Genomic DNA, 24,848 nt, shown 5'->3' with positions numbered 1-24,848 from the left:
GGGATGGTTCTGACTTCAGGGAGCATGCTGGGGACACTCCTTGAGTTCACCAATTCCATGTACTGTGGTGGCCTGGATGACTGGAGAATGCTGGTCTAGGTGGTGGGAAGCAGAAAGAAACATCCCATTCTTCCTGAGCTGGGACTGCTTTCTGTAATTTTAGCTTCCGGGACTATGGATGTCTCTGGGAGTGGGATATGGGAGTGGGATCTAGGGCTCCTAACAGGGCCTGCCAGTGTGGGTGAGGTGCCCCCAGTGGGGGGTTGGATTACCTCACTCGAGCCCAAGGGCTAGTAAAGCTGGCCCAGGGGTGGTCTTTTGGCCCTTTTCCTTACTATGTGGTAGAGTGGAGAGCTTCTCTCGGCCCCCTTTTCCTTGCTCCCCACCCCCATGAAAAGTCTCAGTAGAATCCACTGCTTCACTGAGGTTTGCCCAAATCCCTCTACATCAGTTGTGACTTTGGGCTGCACATCCTCCATGTGTACCTGCCAGCCTCACCTTTATGGCTGGCTGTATGCACAGACTTGAAGTTTCCAGCTTCCAGCTGGGTTTGATCAACAGGTGAGACCAGACTGGAGTTTGAAGGGTAGGGGGAGAGACACGTTGGGATAGCTCATCTCCTGGCCCTTCCTGTACCCCACAGTGTCTGAATGACTGCATTTTCCTGCTGAGAGCTACAGGGAGTGGGTGGGGGGACAGCTATAGTTCTCCCTGGGTTCCAATAACGATCCCCCAGCATCCCAGAAGAGCTCCTTACCCCCTCATTGATTTCCCATCACCCAGTCTACACTGTAGATGTTTGACGCTCCTCAGTTACCCTGTCTGGGTGCACCATATGTTTCCTCGCCTGACAGTTACACCTTAACATGCTTCATGCTAAATTGGAGATAAAAATGACACCAACAAGTGTGTCTAGGCTCTCCCGTTTTCCACGTGTCTCAATCCAGTGATCTGCAACCAGTAAGATCTGTATCACCTGGAATTTGTTAACAGTGCAAATCCTTCCTGAGTCAGAAACTGGAGGTGGAGACCAGCGAGCTGCCCCAAGGGTGCCGTTGACCGGGCGCTGGGAGGTTCTGAGCACCCTGCCCCCTCAGCCTGCTCATCCATTCACGCACTTGGATCTGGAGATGCAGTGCAATCAGGGTGTTTATGCTTATGTATTCTTGCCCGTCTTGTTTTATATAAAGCAGAGCCAGGTGCTTTTTGCCTCTGCTTCCCAAGAGAGGCAGCTCTGATGGTGTGTCTGGAGTCTGGGCTTCTCGGTGACCTCACTTAAAAAACAGCCACCCAATGTATTAACCATTTGCTCAGTAGAAGTTTAATGGAGAAATATCTGTTTAAAACAATCAGTCAAAAAGAACAGCTCTTTTACAAACAAGTTATGGCAGTGACAGGTCAAAACCCCGGGCTTAATTTCCTGTTCCTTTGACCCACCCCTAGAAGAGGAGAGAGTGTGGAGTGAGGACAGATGGGGCCGTTTATATGTTAGCCAGAGGAATTACAAAAATACACTCTGATGTAGCAACAAGGTTGTCATGAAACATGCCATGGTGGGGGGCGGGGGGAGGGACTGGGAGAGTGGGGAGGGAAAGACAACCAGACAGGGAGGTTCTCCACCTTGAGGGTGGAGACCTGAAGGCAGAGCTTGCCTCAGGGCCTTGGGAAGGAAGGAGTCCCGATTCCCAGCCGACAGGTCTGGGGCTGGAGACATGCTGTTTTGGGGATCACCTGGACACCTGGGGAGACAGAAATGATTAAAATGGCAAACACAGTAGTTTCTTTGACCTTTCAATGCTATTTGCCCTGGTGACTGAGCAATAGAAGGGAGGCAATGGAAAACTTATCAACTGAATAAAGAGCCCCTGAAGCAGCAAGTAGAGTTCCCTAACTTCCTCCATACACCTGCTTTTTTCTGGCCTCAAGTCTATTGACAGGATTCACAGAATAATGGCTGGGACTTGAAAGGCAGAGCTGAGGCCTGGAGCCCAGAAGCAGCTCTCTTATCCTTGATGTTTGGAATCCAAGTGTAGTAATTCATTTTTTGAGGCTAAATAGTGTCCTCATTTATGGCGCTTTTATATTGCAAGTGCTCTTTACACCTGATTTCACCAATTCCTCACCACGAATGAATCTGCTCACTTTCCACTGTCTAGAAAGATCAAGGTGTGGGGCAGAAGAGAGTAGAATAGGAACAGGGAAAGGGATAGGAGGCAGATACCCTTTGCACGGATCTTTCTAGGACTGGACTTGCATCTCAATGTCCCTCCTTCCCGACATCATTACACCTTCTAAATAGGGTTCTTTATCCCATTTCAGTGTCAGGAGGCCCCACTTCCTCCAGCCTTCCAAGTGGTGGTTGGTATTGGGTATCTCAGAAGTCCAGAACAGCCCTGGCAACAGGATTCCCCACGATGGAGACATCTGAGGCATGTGTAGGGCTGGTTGGGGTGTGTGTGGGTGAGTGAAGACAGGGTCTCAGCTGCCTGGTGTGGACTCATAAGTACATATCCATATTAGAACTTAGCCACCGTGAATGTGTGCAAAAAGAGACATGGCTGCAGAAAGAGGAAGGAGAACAATAATATAGTCAAATGAGCTGGTTAACATTTCCAGTGGTTCTGTCAAGAACTTTACATCTTGAGTAAAGCAGCAGACAAGCTAGTTACCAAGTTATGTTTCAGTGCCTCTCAGCTGGAAGCTTAATAGAAAACTAGCAAAGTCAATTGTCTGAATAGGGGCTCAAAATTTTTTTTTAAATAAATTGATTTCTGCTAATAGGACTGATTTTATTTTTTATTTTCATTTTTTACTTTTAAAAAGATTTTTAAAAGCCATGAAAGACACACAGAGAGAGGCAGAGACATAGGCAGAGGGAGAAGCAGGCTCTCCAGTGAGTAGGGAGCCCAATGCAGGACTCAATCCCAGGACCGAGGATCACACCCTGAGCTGAAGGCAGACATTCAACCACTGAGCCACCCAGGTGCCCCTAATGTGACTGATTTTAAACTGTTTTTAGGAAAAGAAAATAGCTGTGGTTCAGAATTAGAGAAGAGCCTCAGTGTCCCTTAAGAGCCACTTTAAGAAGAATAAATGTCTAAGATTGGAAAGAATTCAATCCATGCCATTTCTGAAAGATATGCTGTGTTAGGTACTATGCAAATATGGCTTAGGAAGGAATAGGATCCTTGTTAAGGATCCAAGAGTATGACTTCAAAAACCGTGAGGGTTATTAATTCAGGGCCTTTAGAGATTAGTCATTCTGCTAAAATGCACATGGCAGCCTTCTCCTCACAATTTAATACTTACGTCTGTATTTGGTAATACACCTTCTACAACCAGCTTACCTGCAAAGAGCTATGTGGGCTGCCCCCATGCTGAAGTGTGGGTGCTAAAGATTAACAGTTGTATTAATATACTTTGGAAATGAGGATTATTAATGATCTGGCTACCTTTGACATATGGAGAACAAAATAAAACAGCACATGTAGACTTTTTTAATGTCCCTAAATCAGGGAAAAGCCTCACTTGGGTAGTGTTCGGGGAAATGTTTATGACCAATTGATTAGTTCTTTCTATTAGGGTAAGTTTCTACTGTTAACGAAGAGGTATGAGGCTCTGCAGATAATCAGATTCCCATATATAAATTAAGGCACATGTTTGATGGGTAGAATTTTCTTAGATTTTCAGAAAAATTCCACTGTGCTAGTTTTCTACTCCACTAGAAGTTCTGTACAGGGTGACGGACCAAGGAAAGTGGAATTTGTAATGATGGGGCAATAAATTAGAGGGTTTGATGTTTATTATCTGATATGTATTATAGTACATGTAGAAGCATTCCCTTGGGCATAAGATGGCCCAGATTCTCTAAGCCTTGCTCAGTGATGATGATGAAGTAGGTCTAGCTATGGGTTCCTAGATAGTCTCTGAGGAAAGGTGAACTGAATGGTTACTATGGCAACTGGATAGGTAGATTGGTCCACTTAACTGTCCCCATAGTAACTGAGCTCCTGGAGAGCGATAGAGGAATTAGTTATCTTAACAGGCTACTATTATCCCCATGGTAACGAATCTCTAAATGGCAGTGGTCAGCCCTAAGGAACAATCTGAGGAAAATGCTCCCTAGAGAAAGGATAGGTAGGAGGCAGAAAGGTGAATAGACCTTCCCTGCCTCCCAGGAGCTGAATACCTTGGGGAGGTCTGGGATGTGTGTGTGCATGTATCTGGGGGCTAATGTGCTTCCAGGCCCAGGAGAAAGGCTAAGACAGTTGGGTATATAAGGTTTCCTTTTGCCCCCAGCTCAATCGTGCCCAACTCACTCATGGGTTGAAGTGGACGGTGCAGCTGGGAGGGGCTCCCCTTCCGGCTACACATTACCATTCTGATGCAAGGTGCGCCGGCGCTGACTGGACTGCATGCTCAGGACCAGGTACTGCCTCATAAACTCACTGAACCGCTTTTGGTTGGCCAACTTCCGGGCCGACTTCCGGGCCCCAGTGAAGCCTCCAAATCTCTTCTGCAGCTGCTTCTGCTCTATCTCTCCAGCCTCATCCATGCCTGGCTCTGTCCCTTCCTGGGCTTGGATTAGGCTCCTGATGCGAGGCATGCGCTTCAGCTGCATCTCAGAGGTGCTTGGCTGGTGAAGGACAGTTGCCACGTGCTCTGGGTCAGCAGGGCTGAGCTGCCAGGAGCCCCTGGCCATGACCTTGGTGCATGGAGTCCAGAGAGGGCTGCTGAAGACCTTCCCTTCACACTCAAGGATGCACACCTGCAAAGATATAGGCAGGGTGGGGAGGGAGGGAGGAGAAGGATTGGGAATGTCTATTAGTCCAAGGTGATGAGATAAAGTCCTTCTATTGCATACAAAATCCACATTGGTACCAATGCAAGTGCTTCTGAAGCATCTCTTTATTAAGTATCATGTAGCAGTTTTACACATAATTACTCAGGTTTGTAGAATTTCAGAGTTGCAAAGACACAAAAAACTATCTGGCCAGAGAGGTGAGTTAATTTACCACAGGTATCACAGAAAGTCAGTGCAGAATGAGTGCCCCAAACCACACTCAGAGCACTAGCTGAGTTTTTGAAGCCAATACGACTCACGAGTGTCACCCATAAAAAAGAATCTTATTTTGTTCTCTTCCCAGGCTTGGGAGAGATCAGTTTGGTTTAAGAGGCTGGGGATGTCAAAGCATGTACTTAAATCTGCATGTTGAGATGAACCCTGGTGTGGTTCATTTTTCATCCCACATATACTAGTTCTCACTTACCTGTGCCTCAGTTATAGGAAATGAGGATCAAGACTATTTGGAATGTAGACAGGTTGGAGTCGGGTTTAGGTGGGGAAGAGGGGCCATCAGATACCATCCAGTAGACCTGCCAGGGCTCTGGGAACTTCTGCTGCTGCTCTGTCTCTCCAGGTGTCTTCCACTTCTAGTCTATACCAACACCCTGGCCATGAGGTTTCCATACCCTTCCTGACTTGTCCTGGCCTTGGCCATGCTTCCCACACTCCTATCTTTAATTGTGCCTTTTGGAAGCATCTAACCTCCAACTTCTTTTACTATTTGCTGTCTTTGCTTCACCCCAAATGCTTCTCTGTGTTTCTGTCCTCTGCCAGATGAAAACCCCATTTCAACTTGACCTTGCCATCACAGTCACTGAGTAGCTGCGGAGCCCTTCATCAAACCTTGGAGCTCTTGCCTGGCTTACAGGGCATCAAGAGATACTGCTCTGTCTGGACAGCTGTGGGACATCAGAAGACAGGAGTGTGTGCCCAGTATCCCCTATCTGGGGAGCAAAAGCCTCCCCATGGTGTTCAGAGTGGCACAGATGTTAATATAGGCAAGGTTTCCCACCGGATCCCTAAACAAGGATCCCTCCTTATGCATGAAGCTAAATCACATACCTTATAGCCATCCCACCGAACTCGAAAAAATGGCTCTGCCAGTCCCGCTTCTCTGCGACCCTTTGCCACTCTTGACCCTGACCCCCTTTTGTCTCTGCCAAGCTTCTCCAAGATGTGGTTTGTACTCATGCCTCCATTTCTGCATCTTCCATTTTTGCCTCATCTCCTTGAAATCTGCTTTCTGCCCTCTTCTTCCACTAATTGCCCTCTCGAGGACCACCAGTGAATTCCCAGTCACCAGATCCACTTGGGCCTCATTGTCACAGACTATGCTGCATTTGGCAGCACAGGCCACACCCTCCTGAAAATTCTCTTTCTGACATTGCACTCACCTCTCAGACTCCTTCCTTCTGGGTTCCTAAGATTCTATCTTTAAGATTCTTTAAGATTCTTCTTATCTATCTTTACAATCTTCCCCTTGGTGACTGTTCATTTCTGTGATTTTGGTCATAACTTTCAGAGCATCCGAGGTCTATAGGTTCAGCGCCTGACATCCATTGAACTCCAGACACTTCTCTGATCCCTGTCTGGTATCACCATCAAAGTATCTAACTAGCACTTTAAATGCAAGTTGTTAAGAATTCCCTTCTGGGGCAGAGACTGCCAATTGCTCATTCCATACCCATCTTGCCTCTTCCTTCTTAACAGAACACTTGTCTTCTTCCTGAAGGCCACATGTATGTTCCTCAAACTCCTTTTTAGCCAGAGGTGGCCAATGACATAAAACTGGAAATGACAAGGTGGGGCTCCTGGGAAAGTAGGAGGCTGACTCATCAGGGGAGAGCATCCTTTCTTCCTTCTTTTTCCCCGTCCTCCAGCCTCCTGCTTAGAATTGGCTGGAACTCAATTGGCTATCTTGAAGACATGAAGTGACTCAGAGGATGGAAGCCATGTGGGAGTGGCACCCATATACAGATAAAGTAGAAAGAGAAGGAGCCTGGGACATTGGCGATGTGGTAAAGCTGCCATACCAGCCCTGGATTATCTACCTCCCAACTTCTTTGAGGAATCAAATCGCTGTCTTATTTAAGCCATTGTTACTTTAGGTCTTTCTTACTAGCAGGTGATATACTTTCTCTACCTTACGTCTGCTCTTCTGCTTGGTCTGGGTGGGAATCCAAATAATCTCAGAATTATTTATTTATTTAATTTATTTATTTTAGAGAGAGGGCTCAGGAGGGGGCAGAGACAGTGGGAGAGAAGCAGCCTCCCCACTGAGCACAGCACCTGAAGCTGAGGGGACTTGATCCCATGACCCTGAGATCACGACCTGAATTGGTGATCAAGAGTCGGACGCTCAACCAAATGAGCCATCTAGGTGCCCCTCAGCACTTTTAAAAAGACAGAATTCAAAAGCCAGTTAAATTCCTGAGGAATAGAACCAGGATTTTAAAATGCACTTTTATAAAGATCAGGTAATTGTGAAACCTACCTGGGTTTGGAAACCGCTAACATAGTCCATGTTCACATGTTCTCATGAGGTTTAGTAATTAATGTGTCCAAAACTCCACTGTTAGACAAGATATTACCTGAACGAGAACCCAAGACTTTCAATCCAGGATGTCTCCTATTCAATGAGCCCTGTGTGCTTGCAATACAAATTGGTGTAAATTAATACAAGAGTAAGAATCTTGTGAGACTGAAAGGTAAAGTTCTGATGGGAAAATTGCTAATTTTTTCTGGGCCAGAGAGAAGAAAGAGACTAGTCAGTGGGAGTGCCACTTATCTTCCCTGATAAGATTTCCAAGGTGCACCCTTTGCCAGGCCCCCCTGCTAGCCATAGGTAGTGACGGTGGCCCCTGCTGATACACAAGTAGTGAGCATATCTTTTCCATTTAGATTTTCCTCAGAGATGCTGATAGAACTATTATCATTAGTGCCAACTCAGCTGAGATACAAAGAGAAGCCACTTTTTCACATCCTCAAAGTCACTGGGTATGAATGAATGGCAGCTTCCATAGTGGGGGGAGGGTAGACTTTAACACAGTGGTAGCTACAAATCCGAGTGCTCTTTAAGAATGGCTACTGGTTAAGGGTGCTTGGGTGGCTCAGCTGGTTAAGCATCTGCCTTCAGCTCAGGTCATGATCCCAGGGTCCTGGGATTGAGTTCCACATCAGAGTCCTTGCTCAGCTGGGAATCTGCTACTTCCTCTGCCTCTGTCCCTCCTCCCGGCTTGTGCTCACTCTTTATCTCTCACATAAATTAAAAAAAAATCTTAAAAAAAAATAATTGCTACTGGTTTGTTAGAATGCAGATTCTTAGCCTATACTCCTAGAGATGCTGATTTAGTATGTCAAGGGTATGGCCCAGGAATCTGCATTTTTAGCCAATGCCCCGGTGATTCTGAGGCTGGACTATATTTGAGAAATCCTGCTTTGGATCTTGCTTTGAGGAGGAAGGTGTCATCATGGAATATAGTAGTCGGAGAAAGGGTTACTTGGGTCTTTATTTAGCTGTTCCTGAAATACTTTGAAGAAAACCAGGCACAACCAACTTGTAGTACATTCTTTTCAGATCATCATCCCATTGAGTTATTATTCTATAGCCGTGGGTATCTAGTGGGGAGCAATTTTGTCCCCAGGGAACATTTGGAAATGTCTGGAGCCATTTTTGGTTGTCACATGGTGGGTGGGGAAGGGGGGGATGCTACTGCTATCCAATGAGTAAGGCCGGGATGCTGGTAAACATCCTACAATGCACAGACAGCCCCCCACCCCCACCCCATGACAAAGAATTATCCAGTCTACAATATCCATAGCGGTGAGTGTGAGGTATCCTACTCTATAGGGTCAAGAGGAAAGCAGGAAAGCATGGGTAGTACTGGGAAAGCCAGAAGTGTAAAATTTTGGAGATAACATGGAGTTGGAGCAGACTTGGTCCACTCCTTACAGAATAGAACCCCAAATGCTTGTTGAACAGTTCTACTCCATCCATTTACAAGAACAGGTGGAGGTTATTAAACCTAGAGGCTATGAGATCTTCTGGGAGCCCCTGGGTCGCTAAACCCAGATGGTAATTAGATTAGGTGTCAATCGGAGAAAATGCAGTTCTATGATCAAACCAGATGCATAGGCTGTACAGAGACTCAACATACTGTTAGATGAATTGGATGCTGACAAAATCATCTCAACCCTTGATTTAGGAGAAAGTTTTGGGCAAATGTGAGGAATCCAAATTCGCAACAGCATTTGTAGCACCAGATGGGCATATGAGCTTAATGCCTAACACTCTGGTCTAAGGGACCCACCAGCCTCTTTCCAGAGATTGGTTAATGGACTATTAAGTGGAGCTGGACACATTTTCACAGCCTACACCGATGACATTGCTATATTAAGCCAGAGTGTGGATGAGCGTCTGGAAAGTCTCAGACTGGTGCCAAATTCATCTGTAAAGCTGGGTTTAGAGGGAAACTGAGCAAAGGGCCATCTGGATGTCTGGGATCAAACATTAGGGAAATAGGCACATGAGCCCATTGGAAGGAAAAGAAGAGGCTCACTGAGATTGTCAAGTTTCTGCCACTAAAGAATCAAATCACTTTTGACCAAAAGACATTTAGGAGCTATTTGCTTTAATAAGTTATGCTAGAATATTAGGGCTAACACTAGTAGGGAAGCAGATAAATAGTGCAAGAGGAAAACATATTGGGAACTCTTACTGCAAATCAATCAGTAAGTTTTCATGTAATGAAGGTAGAAAGCACTAGAAGTTCATTTCTTTTGCTATTATTCAAGTTTCAGGAAGTTATAAATACATTTCCCCAGACCTTGATGGTTGCCTTCTTCTTTGTCTCTAAAACAACTTGGTGAATCTAGTTTTTTTTTTTTCTCTACATAAGCTTATGGGCTAAGTATCATTCATAATTAGGCAGAAGCCCAAGACATTGCAATGGGTTTGGGTGTGAGAGTCATTTACTGACCAAAACTACAGTCTTACACAAAGCCAGCCATCCTTGGACCATTGATCTAGAGTGAGAAATACAGAACTTCCTGATAAAGCCAAGGATTTAAATTGTCCTGGGAATAGCTCAGAATTCCATAATTTAGTGGAGGGATTGGGAAGGTGATCCTTGCTGAAATATCTAAGTTCCCCCAGCTCCCATAATTCACAAAGTTGGGAAAGAGTTGCAAGATTTGGAAATGAGATGTGGTTGCCAACGTTCTAGGCATTTCATCAAACTTTAAAAAACAGGTGAAAAGTGAATACAAACTAGGAATAAAACAACCAGGCAGTCAGGTTCCCTGAGGGTCAGCAGGCACTTTGAAGGATTTCTCTTTCACTGTGAAGGTCTAACTGGTTATATTCTAACTTGTTTCCAAGAAGTATCAACTGGTGCTGTCTGGATCCCAGATATTTAAATGCTAGGGTGGAATGGAAACATGTTCCAGATTCTTTACTGGCTTTGAAAGATGCCAATGTGAAAAGTCTGCAGCATTTGCACTGGATGGACCCATTAGGAGGCTAGGGGTCTAGCTGTCTTACAATTTCCATGGAACATGTTCATGGAGTACTGCTCTCTGCCATGCTCTGTGCTACACGATGGGGATCCCCAACACAATCAGAAAAGGACCCTTACACGTTATGGTAAAACACTGGCAGACACAAGTACCTGTCAGGACACAAAGGAGCGAGGTTGTGGCTCTACTGGGGGCAGGTGGAGAATCAGCATAGTGTTCTCATAGGTGAAATTTAATCTGAGTTTTGAAGTAGGAGTACTGGATGAAGGAGGAGGGAGAAGAAGGCACAGGATGGTGGGGCAAGTTCTTGAAACCTTGGGAAGGCCAAGAAGGGAAAGTGGGATTTTTAAGGAACTGTAAAAAGTGATTGAGGTAAGGAGTGTACCCTGGGGAGACACCTGCAGCCTGGGGAGAGCTGAAGGCCTGGGATCCAGGATGGCATCTCAGAAGGAGAGAGTATAGGGAGATGAGAAGCCCCCGATCTTGGTGATCACTTGTGTTTACAGAGTGGGGAGAGGAACAGGAACCCAACAGGACATAGAAAAAGAGGAGTCTGAATGGAGAAGAGAACCAGGCAAGTTTATCAGGAGAGGATAAGGAGGAGGAAGCCTACCAACTGGTCCTGGACCTTGCTCGATGTGATGCAGTACAAAGGGGGTGAAGGCACAAGTGTAGATGACTTCCTGAGTATACAAATATCTGTTTAAGTCCTAATGCCTTTTTTTTTTTTTTGAGTGGGAAATAACGGGTTACTTACCATGAAAGCTAGAGATTCCAGAATTGTGCATAACTTTCAGTCTTGTCTAAGCTACAAATTGAGAATTTAGCAGCATGGTGATTATCAGATTATCAGCTCATCATGGGTTTACATGTAAACTATGTCGTCTGCTCTGTTTACTAAGATCAGGGGAAGGTGTTTTTTAGATAAACTTTAAACCTCTTTGTGCTGCACAACAAAGCCCTGTGGGACATCTATGTTTCAGCCAAACTCAGTTTTCTCAGTTCCTTAAATGACATTTCCCTCTGGGCACAGGCGTTTGCACATGTGCGCCTGGCCTCCCTCCACCATGGGGAGCACTCTCCCTGCCTCTTCACTCCCACTTTTCAGGTCTCCTTAGATGCTTCTAAGCATCTAGTCTAGTTTCTAGTCTAGTTTGGGGGCCACTGCTCTGGGCTTCCCTAGCACCCAATAATTAATCACTCCCTCTTGGAGGGATTGTGAGATCTTCTCTCCCACAGGTTACAAACTCCATCCATCTGGTTACCTACCTTTGGATCCTTTGCCCAAGCCTTGGGCTCAGAATATAGTAAATGCTCAGAAAAACCACAACAGATCAATGAGAAGGATGGATAAACTTTGGATGGGTTACCTGGGGATGCTCTTCATGATGCAGTAGTTATTACTGTTCAGAAAACAGGTGTGGGGATAGGTTGGTTTTTGGGTCTGTAGGGGCTGTGTCCACTCATGGTTAGTGAGCTAACCCAATATGAATATATGTTCCATATTTGTACACTTGCCTTAAAGAGCACTAGTTACTTTTGGTTGATTTTTAAAGATTGAGGAGTTTGAAGGGTGCCTGGGTGGCTCAGTCGGTTAAGCAGCTGACTTCTGATTTCAGCTTAGGTCATGATCTCAGGGTTCTGGGATGGAGCCCTGCATCAGGCCCCATGCTCAGTGGGGAGACTGTTTCAGGATTCTCTCCTTCTCCCTCTGCCTCTCCCCCCATTCTCTCTCAAAGAAGTAAATAAATAAATAAATAAATAAATAAATAAATAAATAAATAAACCTTAAAAAGATAAAGGTTGAGGGGTTTGGAATATGACACCTTTTCAAAGAAGTTTGACTACAAAGAAAAAATAATTGAGTTATATTGGGCTTAATAGAGGAATAACCATTCAGACTGCTATGAAAGCAGTTAAGAAAGCAGTTTATTTAATGTAAAGAAATTTAATGCCAGATTTGCACCTCAAATTCAAAATTTAAAATATAAGGGAGCATTTAGGTATTTGTTGTAGAATTAACTTTAATACCAAAGATGGAGGGCAATGTACATGTTCAACAGGAGGACCATAGTTAAACAAATTATACTGTATTCATAGAAATAAAGAACTTAAAATAATGTTAAATAACATGGGGAAATTATCCTGGTATAATATAGCACGTGAAAAAACTAAAATTGTTTCTCTGACAGGTGGGATTAAGGGTAATTTTCTTTTTTCAGACTTCTCTTAATTTGACAAATTCTCTAAGAGGAGTATGCATTATTTTAATAATGGGAATGAAATGGCGGCCCAGGCAGGCCTTTATCTGAATGTGAAAAAGTGGAAAGATGTCAGGGTTTATACTTAGAAGATGTGAAGTCCCGTATCTGTTTCCTTTTTTTTTTTTTTTTTTAAAGATTTTGTTGATTTATTCATGAGAGACACACACAGAGAGAGAGAGGCAGAGACATAGGCAGAGGGAGAAGCAGACTCCCTTCCCCACAGGGAGCCCAATGTGGGACTTAATCCCAGGACCCTGGGATCATGACCTGAGCCAAGGGCAGATGCTCAACCACTGAGCCACTCAGGTGTCCCCTGCATCTGTTTCCTACTGACCACGTGACACCAGATGAGTCACCCGACCTCTGGGCAAGGCCCTAAGTTTCTCCTTCTGGGTCTGGAGGGAAGAAGGAGGAGAAGGCAGGGATGCTCCAGGACCTACCTCAAGGTTGAAGCTGTCAAGAGCTGGGCGGAGCTTCTCTCTGCAGGTCAGACAGTCCTTTTGGCAGCTTCCAGACACGCTGGAGAAGAGGCTGAGCAGCAGGAGGTCACAAAGCAGGATTTTCATGGTGCAGGAGCAGGAAGTAGGGTGCTAAAATGCTAAAACACAAGGAAGGGTGGGGGGCAATTACACCAGCCATTCTGTGGGGGCCTCACACAGGGGATGCACTAGAGGTCACAGCACCAGAGCCTAAGATTCACCTCCAGGAGGGAGTGGGTTATCCAGGAAACAAGAGGCCTGCTCCTGTCAGCCAGGTCTACCCTGCATGCCCGGGGTTGGGGGTCTGGGCTCCTGGGGAGAGCACCCTTGTGATTCTAGCCACCTAGCTGTCTCAACAGGCAGGAGCATTTCCAGGGAGCTAAAGGCCTCACTTAGCCGCTTACCCATGTGTGACCGTAAGACGATCTTGCCAAGCTTCAGTTTTCACAGCTACAAAAGGGGTATAGTGGTACCTGTCTTGTCACAGGGCCGATGCAAAGAGATGAGATCCATAAGGGGAGTTTTGCACAGGGTCTTGCAAGAGTGAGATTTATGAATGACTCATGGACTTTGTCTTGTCCTCCCTAGCCTTCCCTGTCTCAGCCAGGAATACCTGAGTTCCGGAATTTGCTCTTCCAGGAAGCCTCCACCAGGCTCCTTGTCTGCTTCCCGCACTAGGTGTGAGCTGGCTTCCTGAACACAGGGCCTATATGTTCACTGTGTTTAGTCCACACAAAACACAGGACCAGGTATGTGGAGTGGAGTGATTGATTGAAAAATGAACAGAGACACGAAGATAACAGCTCCAGCTATTAGTTAGGTCAGCCGTTTATATTCTTTATGTAGGATTGCCTAAAAGGTGTTCAGTTTTTCCTGCTGCTCTTTAAATTTATCCGGCAATCAAGCCTCCTGAATCAAAATGCTGTTTCCTTGGACTGCATCATTTTAAGTCCCTGTAGAAACATCTTTACTTGGAGGATTAAATGGAATAGGGAACAAGGGAAATTTCTGGCAATGTTGGGAATGTTCTTGGCTGAGGTATAGGTCGCAGGGGTGTATACACTTGCTGAAACCCTGGGAATTGTACTTTTAAATCCTGTGCATTTCACCGTACATAAATTTTAACTTCAACAAAGAGCCCAGTGTAGAAAAACAAAAATTACTGCTTTCTCATCAGACTATACTGAGAAAACGTATAAGCCTTGCTCTTCAAATGCGGTCTTCAGACCAATATTGGCATCATCTGGGATCTTTTTAGAAGTGCAGGATGTCAGGCCCTAAGCCAGAGCTACTGAATTTGGATCTACTTTTTAAGCAAGATTCTCAGGTGATCCAGACACATGCTAAAGTCTGAGAAGCCCTGCTAGAAGATGGATCTGGAATGAAGCAAGTCAATAAGAGAAGGAAGGGGATCCTGCAATTGAATTCACCCAATGGCCATATTGGGAGACTCTCCCAGTTCTTCTCCCGTGTCATCCAAGCATCTTATACTAAGAGGATGTCCACTAAAAGATGCTTAATCAGTGCTTGCTAAGTCAATGAGGTGATATATGAGATGGGTTTTGAATGAATAATGGTTTGCCAAGAGGACACAGAAGAGGGCATCTGAGAGGCTCAGGGAACAACCTTTGGAAAGACATGGAGGAGTTGGGACCACAGCCTGTGAGAGGTACCAAGGCCACCTGCCCACACTTCCTATGGGAAGCTCCCTGGAACTGGGTCTTGCTTGCCATCCAAAGTGTTTAAGCTTTACTCAACAGGTGATGGGGTGTCCAGGGCTAATGAACAATGAACAAAAACATATTATATATAATAAAGAAACATATTATATGCATTTTTTCTTCTCTATCCCAAAGGCCAGTGCCTTAGCTGAGACTTACTGCCTTGGCTATTGTGATGGCCTCCTAATTAGTCCACCTAATGATCTGGCTGCCCACCAAGCCATCTCCAAATCTGATGACATTACTTCATACTTAAAATGAATCTGTAACCCCAGTGGGACTTCGTACTGCTCCTGCCCACTTTTTCTAGCTTTGTCTCTTGTTGTTCACAGTGACATCTCTTCTGGTCGTAGGGAATCATGCAGTTCCCATTTCTATCCTGTCCTCAATGCCTTTGAATCTTGGCACATGCTCTTCCTTCTGTCCAGACTACCTGTCTCCAATTTATACTTCCTACGCACCTCAAAAATTATCCCCTCTGGGAAGTCATCTCCAAACTATGGTCTGAGTTAGATGAAACTCCTCTGTTTCTATGCCATCATGAAGCAGCACATCACAGTGGGAAAGGAAGAGAGCCTCGGGGGCCTGTCAAACAGACATGACAGACCTGTGTCACAGAGCTCTGATTTGCATTTTCTCATCCGCTCATCACTACAGAATGACTAGGTTCAGATCCTATATCTGAAACTCAACTTCTCAGTTTCTCATCTGTAAAAATTGGACAATAATAGTGCCTATCTCATAGGGCGATGAATGTGGTAACGTTTCTAAGAAGTTAAAATGGCACGTGGCACATAACCAGTGCTATAAAAAAGCTTATAAAAGAAAAAAGCCAGCACATAGCCTTCACTTTATAATGCTATCATCATCTCTCACATGGCACTTATGACATTGTACTGTAAGCTTGGATTTCTATGGCTACTTGTCCCACTGGGCTGTGACTTCCTGAAGGGCTGAGACCGTGTTATATGGTTCTCTGTATTTCTGGCCCTGAGCACAGAGTGAGGAGGCACTTAAGAGGTGCTCAGAATGTTTGATAAGAGGCAGAAGAGTATCTCTGGAGCATTATTCCTTCTTTTTAGCCAATGTAGAGTTGAAGAGCATCTAGGAGCATCTGCCTCGCTGGGGTCTGAGAAGCTAATGGCACAGGAGCCACTTCTCGACTGTGTAACTGACAGCATGTCTGTTAGCTAATTGTTCAGTTCATGGGGGCAGGAGTGGGACTTGTGTCACTCCAGAGCGAGGCAAGACACCATCCTAAGCTGTAGCCCCATGCCTGCTCTGCTATGGTTGCAAAAGGCTGTGAGGCGTGGCTGGAATAGTGTCACGTGCTAAGTCTGCAGGTTAAATACTTGTTGGTGCACAAGCTATAGAAGCTCATCACACCAGTTCTTTTGAAGAGAAAATGTGTCCTTGAGTTCCAAACAACCACCCCATAAGCACATGTCAAATTGAGGACTGCTCGAATATGCCTTTGTTTATTCTGAGACTTGCCTTTACATTTATTATTTTCTTAAATTTTAGTCCTTCTAGGGGCACCTGGGTGGCTCAGTGGTTGAGCAACTGCCTTCCCTTCAGGTGGTGATCCCTGGGTGATCCCTGGGTCCTGGGATCAAGTCCCACCTTGCGCTCCCCGCAGAAAACCTGATTCTCTATCTGCCTATATGTCTGTCTCTCTCTCTGTGTGTCTCTAATGAATGAATAAATGAAATCTTAAAAAAATAAATACATTTTCGTCCTAGTTGGGAGACGTTTTTGTAGAATTTGTCCAGAATGGCATGGTTGTGCCCTCTATGGCCACATGGTGGCAGTAGCTGTATGTCACCAAGGAAAGAGAAGGCTCGGCGGAGAGGGACCGGATCCTTCCTAATACACAACTGCCATACATAACGTTTGCATAGGCTGAGCTGATAAGTTGTGACAGATGTTAATGAAATGCTCTCTGGCTGAGGTTTTTCATGAACCTCATTAACTGTCGCTACTTGCACATTCAGGAAATGCCCGGTGGATTGATTGATGTTTGTTATCTCAAATTCTGGGTAAATGGGTTTTTAGGATGAGGTGAAGAAAGAAGATGAGCTCCTGGGACATTTAGCATGGAAAATGTATTTGATAGCCTTGCCACATGTAAAATGTGAGCCGTCCTTGGTTTGGCACTTGGAAAATCTTATCATATGCACTTGGCATTAGCTTGCCCCCACCCCCCTGCTCCCCTCTGGGGTGGCCCACCATACACCTCTCTTACAGGCTCCAGCCTCCCTACCCTCTGTGTCCTACTCCTCGCTCTGAACAAGTAACTCCACCTATTATTTAAAACCCATAAAAAAAAAACATCCATACACGAAGCTATTTATTCTTTGCAATTCCAAGAGTCCTTAAAATGGGACCAACGCAGGTCTATCTCAAAGGTAGTGATATTTTAATGAGACCAATATAAGTGAAAGCTCAAAATAAATCTAATTATCCTTACAGAGGGGACCATATTTTGTACTTTTTGGTACTCCTCACAACACCTAGCATCATTGTGTTCTAGGTTAAGTCAGATTTTGAACTGTACTGAAAAATCAATACTTTCATTTTTAAGAAATCTTAGCAACATCGCTATGCTTTGTCTTGTAGCTCTGTGTATAAGTTAATGTCATGTAAGTGAAGGTGAGTAATTAGTTAATTCATGGATTTTATTTATTTATTTATTTATTTTCATGGATTATATTTATAAGTTTTATACTTTGTTTGATTTGGGGTGAGCTCAAACTCTTTATCTGAGAGAGTTTGTCTTCTTCACTGCAAAATGGGGAACATGACAGGTGGTGGTTTTTGTTTATTGCAAGAATACTGACCCTCAGTAAATAAAACTGCCTGGAATATGTTTGAATTTTACCTGGCTTGTATTTCACTTGGTGAACCAAGCTTGGTTAACACTTCCGTGTGATGATGCTATCATCTGGACATCTCTTATTGAATAAAGGAATGTTTAATTACCTCTTATTTCAGTAATGACACCTTATAAATATAATTGTGTCTCGTTGTTTATGAAGATAAAATACCACTGTGTTTTAGTCTTAATCTATTTGCATGTAATCTTGCTTCCCAGGGCAATATAATTAGGTGCTTATCTGTTTGGAGGATTACGTATGAAGCTAAAAGTTAATTGAGTTTTGTCTTATGACCTATGAGAAAGGCTGTAATTTTGGTGCTTTTAGTGGAGAAGAGGAGGGGCAGCCTTTCTGTGAGAGCCACATACTTCTCTGTTCTTTTCATCAGCCACGTGTGTAGGTATTCTTCTTTAGAGCTGACAAAATATTTTTATATTCATATACGACCCTATAACCGAGGGTTAATAATATGTCTCTTTTTGAGAAGAATGTAAGTTCATAGGGGTTAAGCAACTTGCCTAAGATCATCCAGCTTATAAATAGCAGAGCCAGGACTTAAACTCAGATGTTTTGACGTCAAACTGTGTGTTCTGGGAAACTGTAAACTTTATATACTGCTTCTGCTTCGGAAGGGTTGGCCAATTCTGGTGGAATCTCACTGGGCCAGTCTCTATTTGTATTTGACAGTAATCACATTACCGCTATACTTAGAATACGATGTGCCAGGCATTGTGTTAATGGCTTTGTAAGCATCCATCCTATGGGGTAAGTGGTGTTATCCCCATTTTACCATTGAGAAGACTGAGACTTGAAGGGAGTGCCAGAGGTGAGCCTCAGGCCCAGCTGATTTCCAGGCTCCTGCTCTCACTAGGCCACTCAGTGATCTCTGCAGCTGTCTCTGGGTAGGTGGATTCATTCTAAGGATTGCCCCCTGCCCTTTTATTAAGTTTTTATTTATTTATTCATCAGAGGCAGAGACACAGGCAGAAGGAGAAGCAGGCTCCCCCTGGGACTTGATCCCACGACCTGAACCACTGAGCCACCAAGGTGTCCCTAAGAACTCCCTTTTATCCCGACTCTGGGCTTTCCCTCTGATTGCAACGTCCTTATTGTTGTCTCTCCTTCATAGAGAAATTTTTCATTGCCCACAGGCATGGGGGTTTGTCTTCTGCATGCCTCACTCTTTGACCCCTTGTAGACAGAGGACTCCTCCACTGGATTTTTGCTTGTTCACCAGCTGTTACTAAGAGAGCCTCCTTTAGTGGCTTTTCGTCCTCTCACCAATATGCTCGTGTTCAAAAAGGTCCTTCTTCTGCTCTAAATTTCCACCTGGAAGGAGGGAATGAGCAGAGAGGAGGTGGAGGGCAAAGCAGGTCCCCCACCCCAGCGTGCCTGGTGCTGGTGAACAATGAATGAGCAAGAGCCCTGTGCTTAGAAACGAGAGTCCTGGATTCCAGCTTTGGCTCTCTCGTTACCTGTGGGATCTGGAGCAAATCTCTTTCTTTCTCTGGGCCTCAGTTTCTCCTTCTCCAGAAAGAGTCAGTTAGGTTAGATGGTTAATATTTTTTATTTTATAAGTGGCCAGATATTTGGGCTCTTCTAATAAGGAGAAGCAAGAAGGAAGGAGGGAAGGAGGAGTGAAGATGAGGGTTTCATGAGGAAGCAGCTTCAGGGCAGCACAGAACAGAGGCCGAACAGCCCAGCTCCAGCTCAGGAGAGGGCTGGGAGGGGGCAACAGACATATTCCCTGTCAGGGCTGCCAGGAAGTTGGAAAGGTATCACTCTGAACTTTGATTTTCCGGATTCTGGCCCATAGTTCCACAGATGCTGTCAAAATAAGTGGATTTTTAAAAGCTTACATTTACTTTTATATTAGAATTACCTAATGTTCTTTCAAAAAGATTAGAAAGTACATGTAAGCAAAAGGGCTATGAATCTAGACCAATAAGCTTCAAACTTCTTTAGTTTTATATCTCCAGCAATCAAACCGTTTTAAGCAGACATTCCCAATTGACTTATAAGCTAGGTACATTATAAAGCCCACTAAAGGGCAAATTAAGAAAGATAATATAAAAAGCAAGACTTCAGTTTCCCAAAGCCCAGTGGATTGTGGGGCACACACCCCTTTTGGAGACCCCTGGCCTAAACTCATTGCCGTTCAGCTACATTGATGTGAGTTGCTACGAAGCCGAGGACATTCTGACAGTCTTCTCTGGCACAAAGCACTACGGGATCCTATCAGAATGTCACACACGTTTCTTGGCTGGATGAATGAAATGATGAATGGGGATGGGGGGTGGAGAGGGAGCACAGGCCCGGTGTGGGAAGAGGAGAGCTTGGCTGTATGGTGATTCACTGACATTTTCACCAAGACTTAGACTTCTTGGAAGCAAGCTTTACACTTCGCCTGCCAAGCCAGGCCCTTCAGAGCTGGCAACACTTGTTTCTGCAATGCTGAGGTAGCAGCTAATATTTGAAAGTCAAGACTGAATGTGATTGTAGCTGGTCTAGGGAGATGCCCAGAAAATTGGCTTGCCCCTCAAATTGACATGCCCCAAATCTCAAGGTTTGTGGCCAATAGGAAACCTTCATGTTAGGTACTGGGAGCACCTACAGGCATTTAAATAAAAGCGTTTAGAAAATCCAGTTTGCGTAATGAATGAGTTGTCAGCCATTGAAGCCACTGCAAGATGCTGTCACAAGGACTCCTGTTTTCTGAGAAGGGCCCATCCCCTTCCTAGGATGTCTGATGAGTAGCTCCACCCAGACGCAGGAGGGGTAGATTGCAAAGTTTCCATCTCAGGCTTCAGGAGCTGTGGGTCCATGGGGTGGGGCTCCCTGAGCTCTGTTGATAAAAGCATAGAACACTCACCCTAAACCTCACATCTCTACTGTGTGTGTGTGGGGGGGGGGGGGGGGGTGGGGAGCGTGTGTTAGCATGAAACAAGCATGTAGACAAGCTTAGCTCACTTCCGGGCAATGAGGATTTCAATAAAGGTTAATTCCCTTGCCCTCCTTTTGGGCTTTGTCCTGGGAGCCACCTCCCTCTCCAAAGCCCTCCACCCATCCCAATCCTACCTCCTTGCCCGCTCAGTCTGAATCCCTGGAATCTCTGGAGCAAGTGCTCCTTCTTCCAAATTCGTCCAGCACTTGCTGTGTGGACCACACAATTTAGGACTTAATTACCCCCAGCCTTGCATCCGTCCTCTAATTGTTACACTGTGTTTGCATTGTCCTACCCCCACCCCCATTACTTGGTGAGCCCCCCTGACACCAGAGGGTGGTGTGCAGAAGCCGGGAAGGCTGGACTCGGTCCTCACAGGGCCTGGTTCAGTTCAGTCCCTAACACAGTATTTAGCTGAGCTCTCAGCTTCAGTTTCGCAACGTGGAGACGATGACACCAGCTCACGGGGCTGTTGCTGGGGACAATGGGTGTGAAATCGTGAAGATGTAAATCGTTGTGCGAACATAAAGGGCTGTTATTATCACCTCTGTTGGATCCACCGGAGCCCCCACATGTCTCCCCTGCCTGATGGAGTGTAGATGATAAATACCTGATTGATGGAATACAGAATGGCTTTGTGACAGCTCCCGTCACAGGCTCCAGAGAGCGCGGGGTAGAGCCTAATCCTGCAATTACTCCCTTCATTGACAATGCAAAATCTCCTGCATTTTCTAAATCCCCCGAGTACCCTCAGCCCTCAGCTGATAAAGCAGAGGCTGCTGCCTCGTGGAGAACAGAACAGCACCCCCCCAGCAACCCCGGGGCTGGACCGCACACAGTGCCCTCGACGGGGCAGCACACATGGCCTAGGGAAGGAAGCTGCTCCTTTTACTGACGTGGTGGGTAAGGACAGTCTTTCCAGGCACCCTCGCCCACAGAGGACTCAGCAAGCCCAAAGGAACACTAATCCTTCCTGTTAAAGGTATCGCAGCATCAGTGGAAGTGTATTGAATATTTCCCTGCCTCACTTCGTAAATGTGAAAAAGGAGTGTGCGTGCAGCAGCCACCCACAGGCAATGAGAAAGAACAGCAATTTCTTTGGGAGGTTTTGATAAGAAGCCAGGCAGTTACTTTCCCCCATCTATGTTGAGAACTCTGGTTTAGGCTTGCTGGCAAATGCCATGCAAAGCTCATCTTTTGTGAGTCTGCCGAACAATGTTATTGGTTATAATTGGGGCAATTATGGGCTGCTCGAGGAAGCGAAACACAGATGTTTAAGCCCGGGATCAGGGTATTCAAGTCCAAGCAGCTTGCTTTAAATAGTCCATTTCCCGAATCATCCTGCTTTACTTGAAATTCCCCCAGAACTTACCCATGTTCAGAGTGAGATGGGGGGAGGAGGGGATGGATAATGAAGGGAGGGGAAACGACACATGCAGAAAGTGACAGAGAGAGAGAGAGAGAGAGAGAGAGAGAGAGAGATGGATGCACAACGGAGACAGAAAAGGAGGCTGAGAAAGAGCGAGAGTTTGGATGACTTCTGAACGTCATATTCAGCAGGACCTAGCAGAGACCTTTAAGTGGGCGAGATGGGCAGGAGGAGAAACATGCAGAGGAAGAGAAGAAACCCCCAGATAATTCAGGGGCTGGGAGCCCAAGGTCAGCCCTGCAGAAATCTACATGGGTTTCGCGCACCGTGGCCACGATCAGCACCGGTCGAGCATAACGCCCCGGGTCCCACTTTTCCCCACGTCATTACTGGCAATTTCTATTCAGTGCATCAGGGAGAAGGGTTCCCTCAGGACGGAGAAACCCAAATCCAAATCAAGTTCAGAGGTATGTTGAAAACCAGCCCGAACACACTCGGAGGGAAGGAAAGAAAGGAAGTCAGCCACAGAGAGAAATCATTCACCAGGGTGCCCCGAAAGGCCAGCCCCCTGCCCCGGTACCTGCTCCCCCCCTAATCTCACGCCTGCATCCACCTCTTCTCAACAGAGAACAACGACATAGTGGGGGCCGCATCTGGGGAATCAAAACTTTTTCTCATTTCCAAGTTCAGCTCTTTCTTCTTCTGCAGCTCTCTTCAGGATGAAAACCTCAGCCCTCGCCTCCCACCCCCTATGTGAGCGCTGAAAGTAAGATGAATGGAGAAATAATTTTGCAGGAGGCCAGCAGCATCCACCCTGGACAAAGGAGACAGGGTGAGGGGAGAGCCCCTGGCTGCTGTGTTCCTTCCCCGGCCTCTCAGCTGTGCATCCGGGGCTGGGGTTCGCATGCAGTTGCCTACCTGAGAGCTGTCAGTAGCCCGGCTCCCTCGGATGTGAGGCTCAGTCCGCCGTACCAGCCACACCAGCATATATATAGCCTCCCCCCACCCCCCCACGCACAGCCCTCCCCTTCCCTGCCCACCTCGATGACACATACACACGCTGACCCCCTTCATCAAGCGAACAGCAGAACCTACAATCCTCCCTGGCTGCTCCCCGCCCCCCTGGCTCTGAGCTCAGACCTGTGACACCCCTACCGCCCCCCCATCCATCCATTCTCGAGCCTGCTTTACCTGGACTCTGTTCAGCCAGGATCCCACAGCTGCCTTCTCTTTGCTTCCAGAGGCACGGCGAGCACTGATGGGGAGCTCTGGGAGGAAAAAAAGACTCCTGGTGACAGCAACGAAGCAGACCCCAATCCCGGAGTCTCCTTGAACAACCTCTTTTTTTTTTGCCTGAAGAGTAAGGAAGAGGAAGCGGGCAGAAGGAGGGGAATCTCACGCCAAGCTCCCACCGGCACAGAGAAGCCCAGAGCCGAGCTAAAGCCAAGCCCCCGCTCTTGTCACTGCCCCACAGGCAGCAACAGCTAGGCCACTCAAGGGAGTGGCTCTGACCTGCCACCGGTCAGGTCCGGGGGCATTTTCACAGGTGCCCACAGCAGGGCACAATGTAAGATGCTGAGCCCTTACTCTCAGAATGAAGTGTCTGAAACTCTGGCTCTACTGTCACAGCAAGTTACTGCTCTTCGAGAACCTCAGGTCCTCCTTCTGTGAAATGGGTATGGTGCCTCCTGAGTAGAAAAACGAGATTCCATTTGCATTTGGAACACAGGAGACCCTTAATAAATGTGTTCTGCAACCCCCCCATCCATTTCGCATTAAATAACACCCACCGAATCTAAAAATCCCCTGTCAACATCTAGTGTCACAGAAGAGTACTTTCAAAGCTGATGCCGAACCTTAGGGTGTCACCCCTCAAGGGCCTTGGAGTGTCAGAAGCTGTGGAAGATGCCTCCACTGCTCAGTGTGGAGCCTCCTTCCCTTGCCCATGGGGAGGTGGTTCACGGTCAGCCCAGGCAGGCAAGGTTTCGATCCCCAGCGTCCTGTGCATCCCTCCTCCTCTCTTTGCCCTGCACATATCGCAACATGACCTCCTCCTTGGTCCTCCCATAAAGATGCAAAAATGTTCCAGAATCCTGATTTGAGCCTATGTTGTGCTGGGCCCTCTCCTGTGGCAAGTCTGGCCCTCTCGTGGACCTGAGAATGGCGGTGGAAAATGAAAGAAAGCATCTGCTTTGACTGCTAATGGCATGGTGTTTTTCTTTTTTTCTGGGAGGAGGAGCTGATGGAAATGTTCTGGAATTAGATAGTGCTGAGGGTTGCACAGCATAGTGGATATACTAAAAGCCACTGAATTCTATCCTTTAAAATAGTGAGTTTTATGTTATGTAAATTACATCTCAATAAAAAAACTAGAAAGCAAGCAAGTAAGCACTTGCCTCGAATGAAGAGCAACAAGTTCTAAGAATAAAACTTCCCTTCCATTCGTATTCAACGGCAAAAGGATCCAGGAGACCAACATGTCCATGATTTTCCACTTAGATCTTGATTGCTAGAAACTTACACTTTGTTACCATAGGTCAAAGCCCCCAGTAGGAACTGAGAAATTAGCATGATCTGTGGTCACTTTTGCATCCTGCCCTATGTGGGGATCCTAGGCCTGGAGCATGATTTCACTCATCCTGGGCCAGATGTTCTCGGTTGCCTCCCTGATACCCGTTCCTCTGTTCTTCATTTCTAAACAGTACCCTTGAATTTATTCCAGGGGGCAATGTGCTGTGCTAAAAGGCCACATTTCCCAACCTTCCTTGCAGCTAGGGGTAGCCAATGAGAATCAAGCTGCTAGTCATTGGGCGGTGCTTCCAAGAAATCTCT

The 24,848-nt window shown here is 46.0% G+C and overlaps 1 protein-coding gene across 4 annotated transcripts; it reads right to left on the bottom strand.

Annotated features, from left to right (window-relative positions):
- Positions 1-1,298: 1,298 nt before the first annotated feature.
- PNOC (prepronociceptin) lies at positions 1,299-23,643 on the bottom strand. Of its 4 annotated transcripts, none has more exons than XM_072719570.1 (4): positions 23,208-23,643; positions 13,068-13,225; positions 4,320-4,768; positions 1,299-1,739 (listed from the first exon to the last, which is right to left on the bottom strand). In XM_072719570.1, the coding sequence occupies exons 2-3, from the start codon at positions 13,191-13,193 to the stop codon at positions 4,367-4,369; spliced, it is 528 nt and encodes a 175-aa protein (XP_072575671.1). In that variant the 5' UTR covers positions 13,194-13,225; positions 23,208-23,643; the 3' UTR covers positions 1,299-1,739; positions 4,320-4,366. The 4 variants fall into 4 exon arrangements, with proteins under 4 accessions (XP_072575671.1, XP_025863646.1, XP_025863644.1 ...); XM_026007861.2 differs by lacking the exon at positions 23,208-23,643 and adding an exon at positions 22,935-23,025; XM_026007859.2 differs by lacking the exon at positions 23,208-23,643 and adding an exon at positions 22,935-23,025 and having other exon boundaries at positions 4,378-4,768.
- Positions 23,644-24,848: the final 1,205 nt, after the last annotated feature.

Source organism: Vulpes vulpes, chromosome 9 (genome assembly GCF_048418805.1).
Source record: "Vulpes vulpes isolate BD-2025 chromosome 9, VulVul3, whole genome shotgun sequence".
Lineage (NCBI taxonomy): Eukaryota > Metazoa > Chordata > Mammalia > Carnivora > Canidae > Vulpes > Vulpes vulpes.
This window is presented reverse-complemented; position numbering and strand designations above follow the sequence as displayed.

Excerpts from the sequence above, each read along its gene's own strand:
- PNOC (XM_026007860.2), bottom strand. The coding sequence starts at position 13,193 with ATGAAAATCCTGCTTTGTGACCTCCTGCTGCTCAGCCTCTTCTCCAGC. Across the intron at positions 4,769-13,067 it reads TTGACAGCTTCAACCTTGAG|GTGTGCATCCTTGAGTGTGA; the intron begins GTAGGTCCTGGA and ends ATATCTTTGCAG. Across the intron at positions 1,740-4,377 it reads GCGCACCTTGCATCAGAATG|GTGTCCAGGTGATCCCCAAA; the intron begins GTAATGTGTAGC and ends CTGTCTCCCCAG.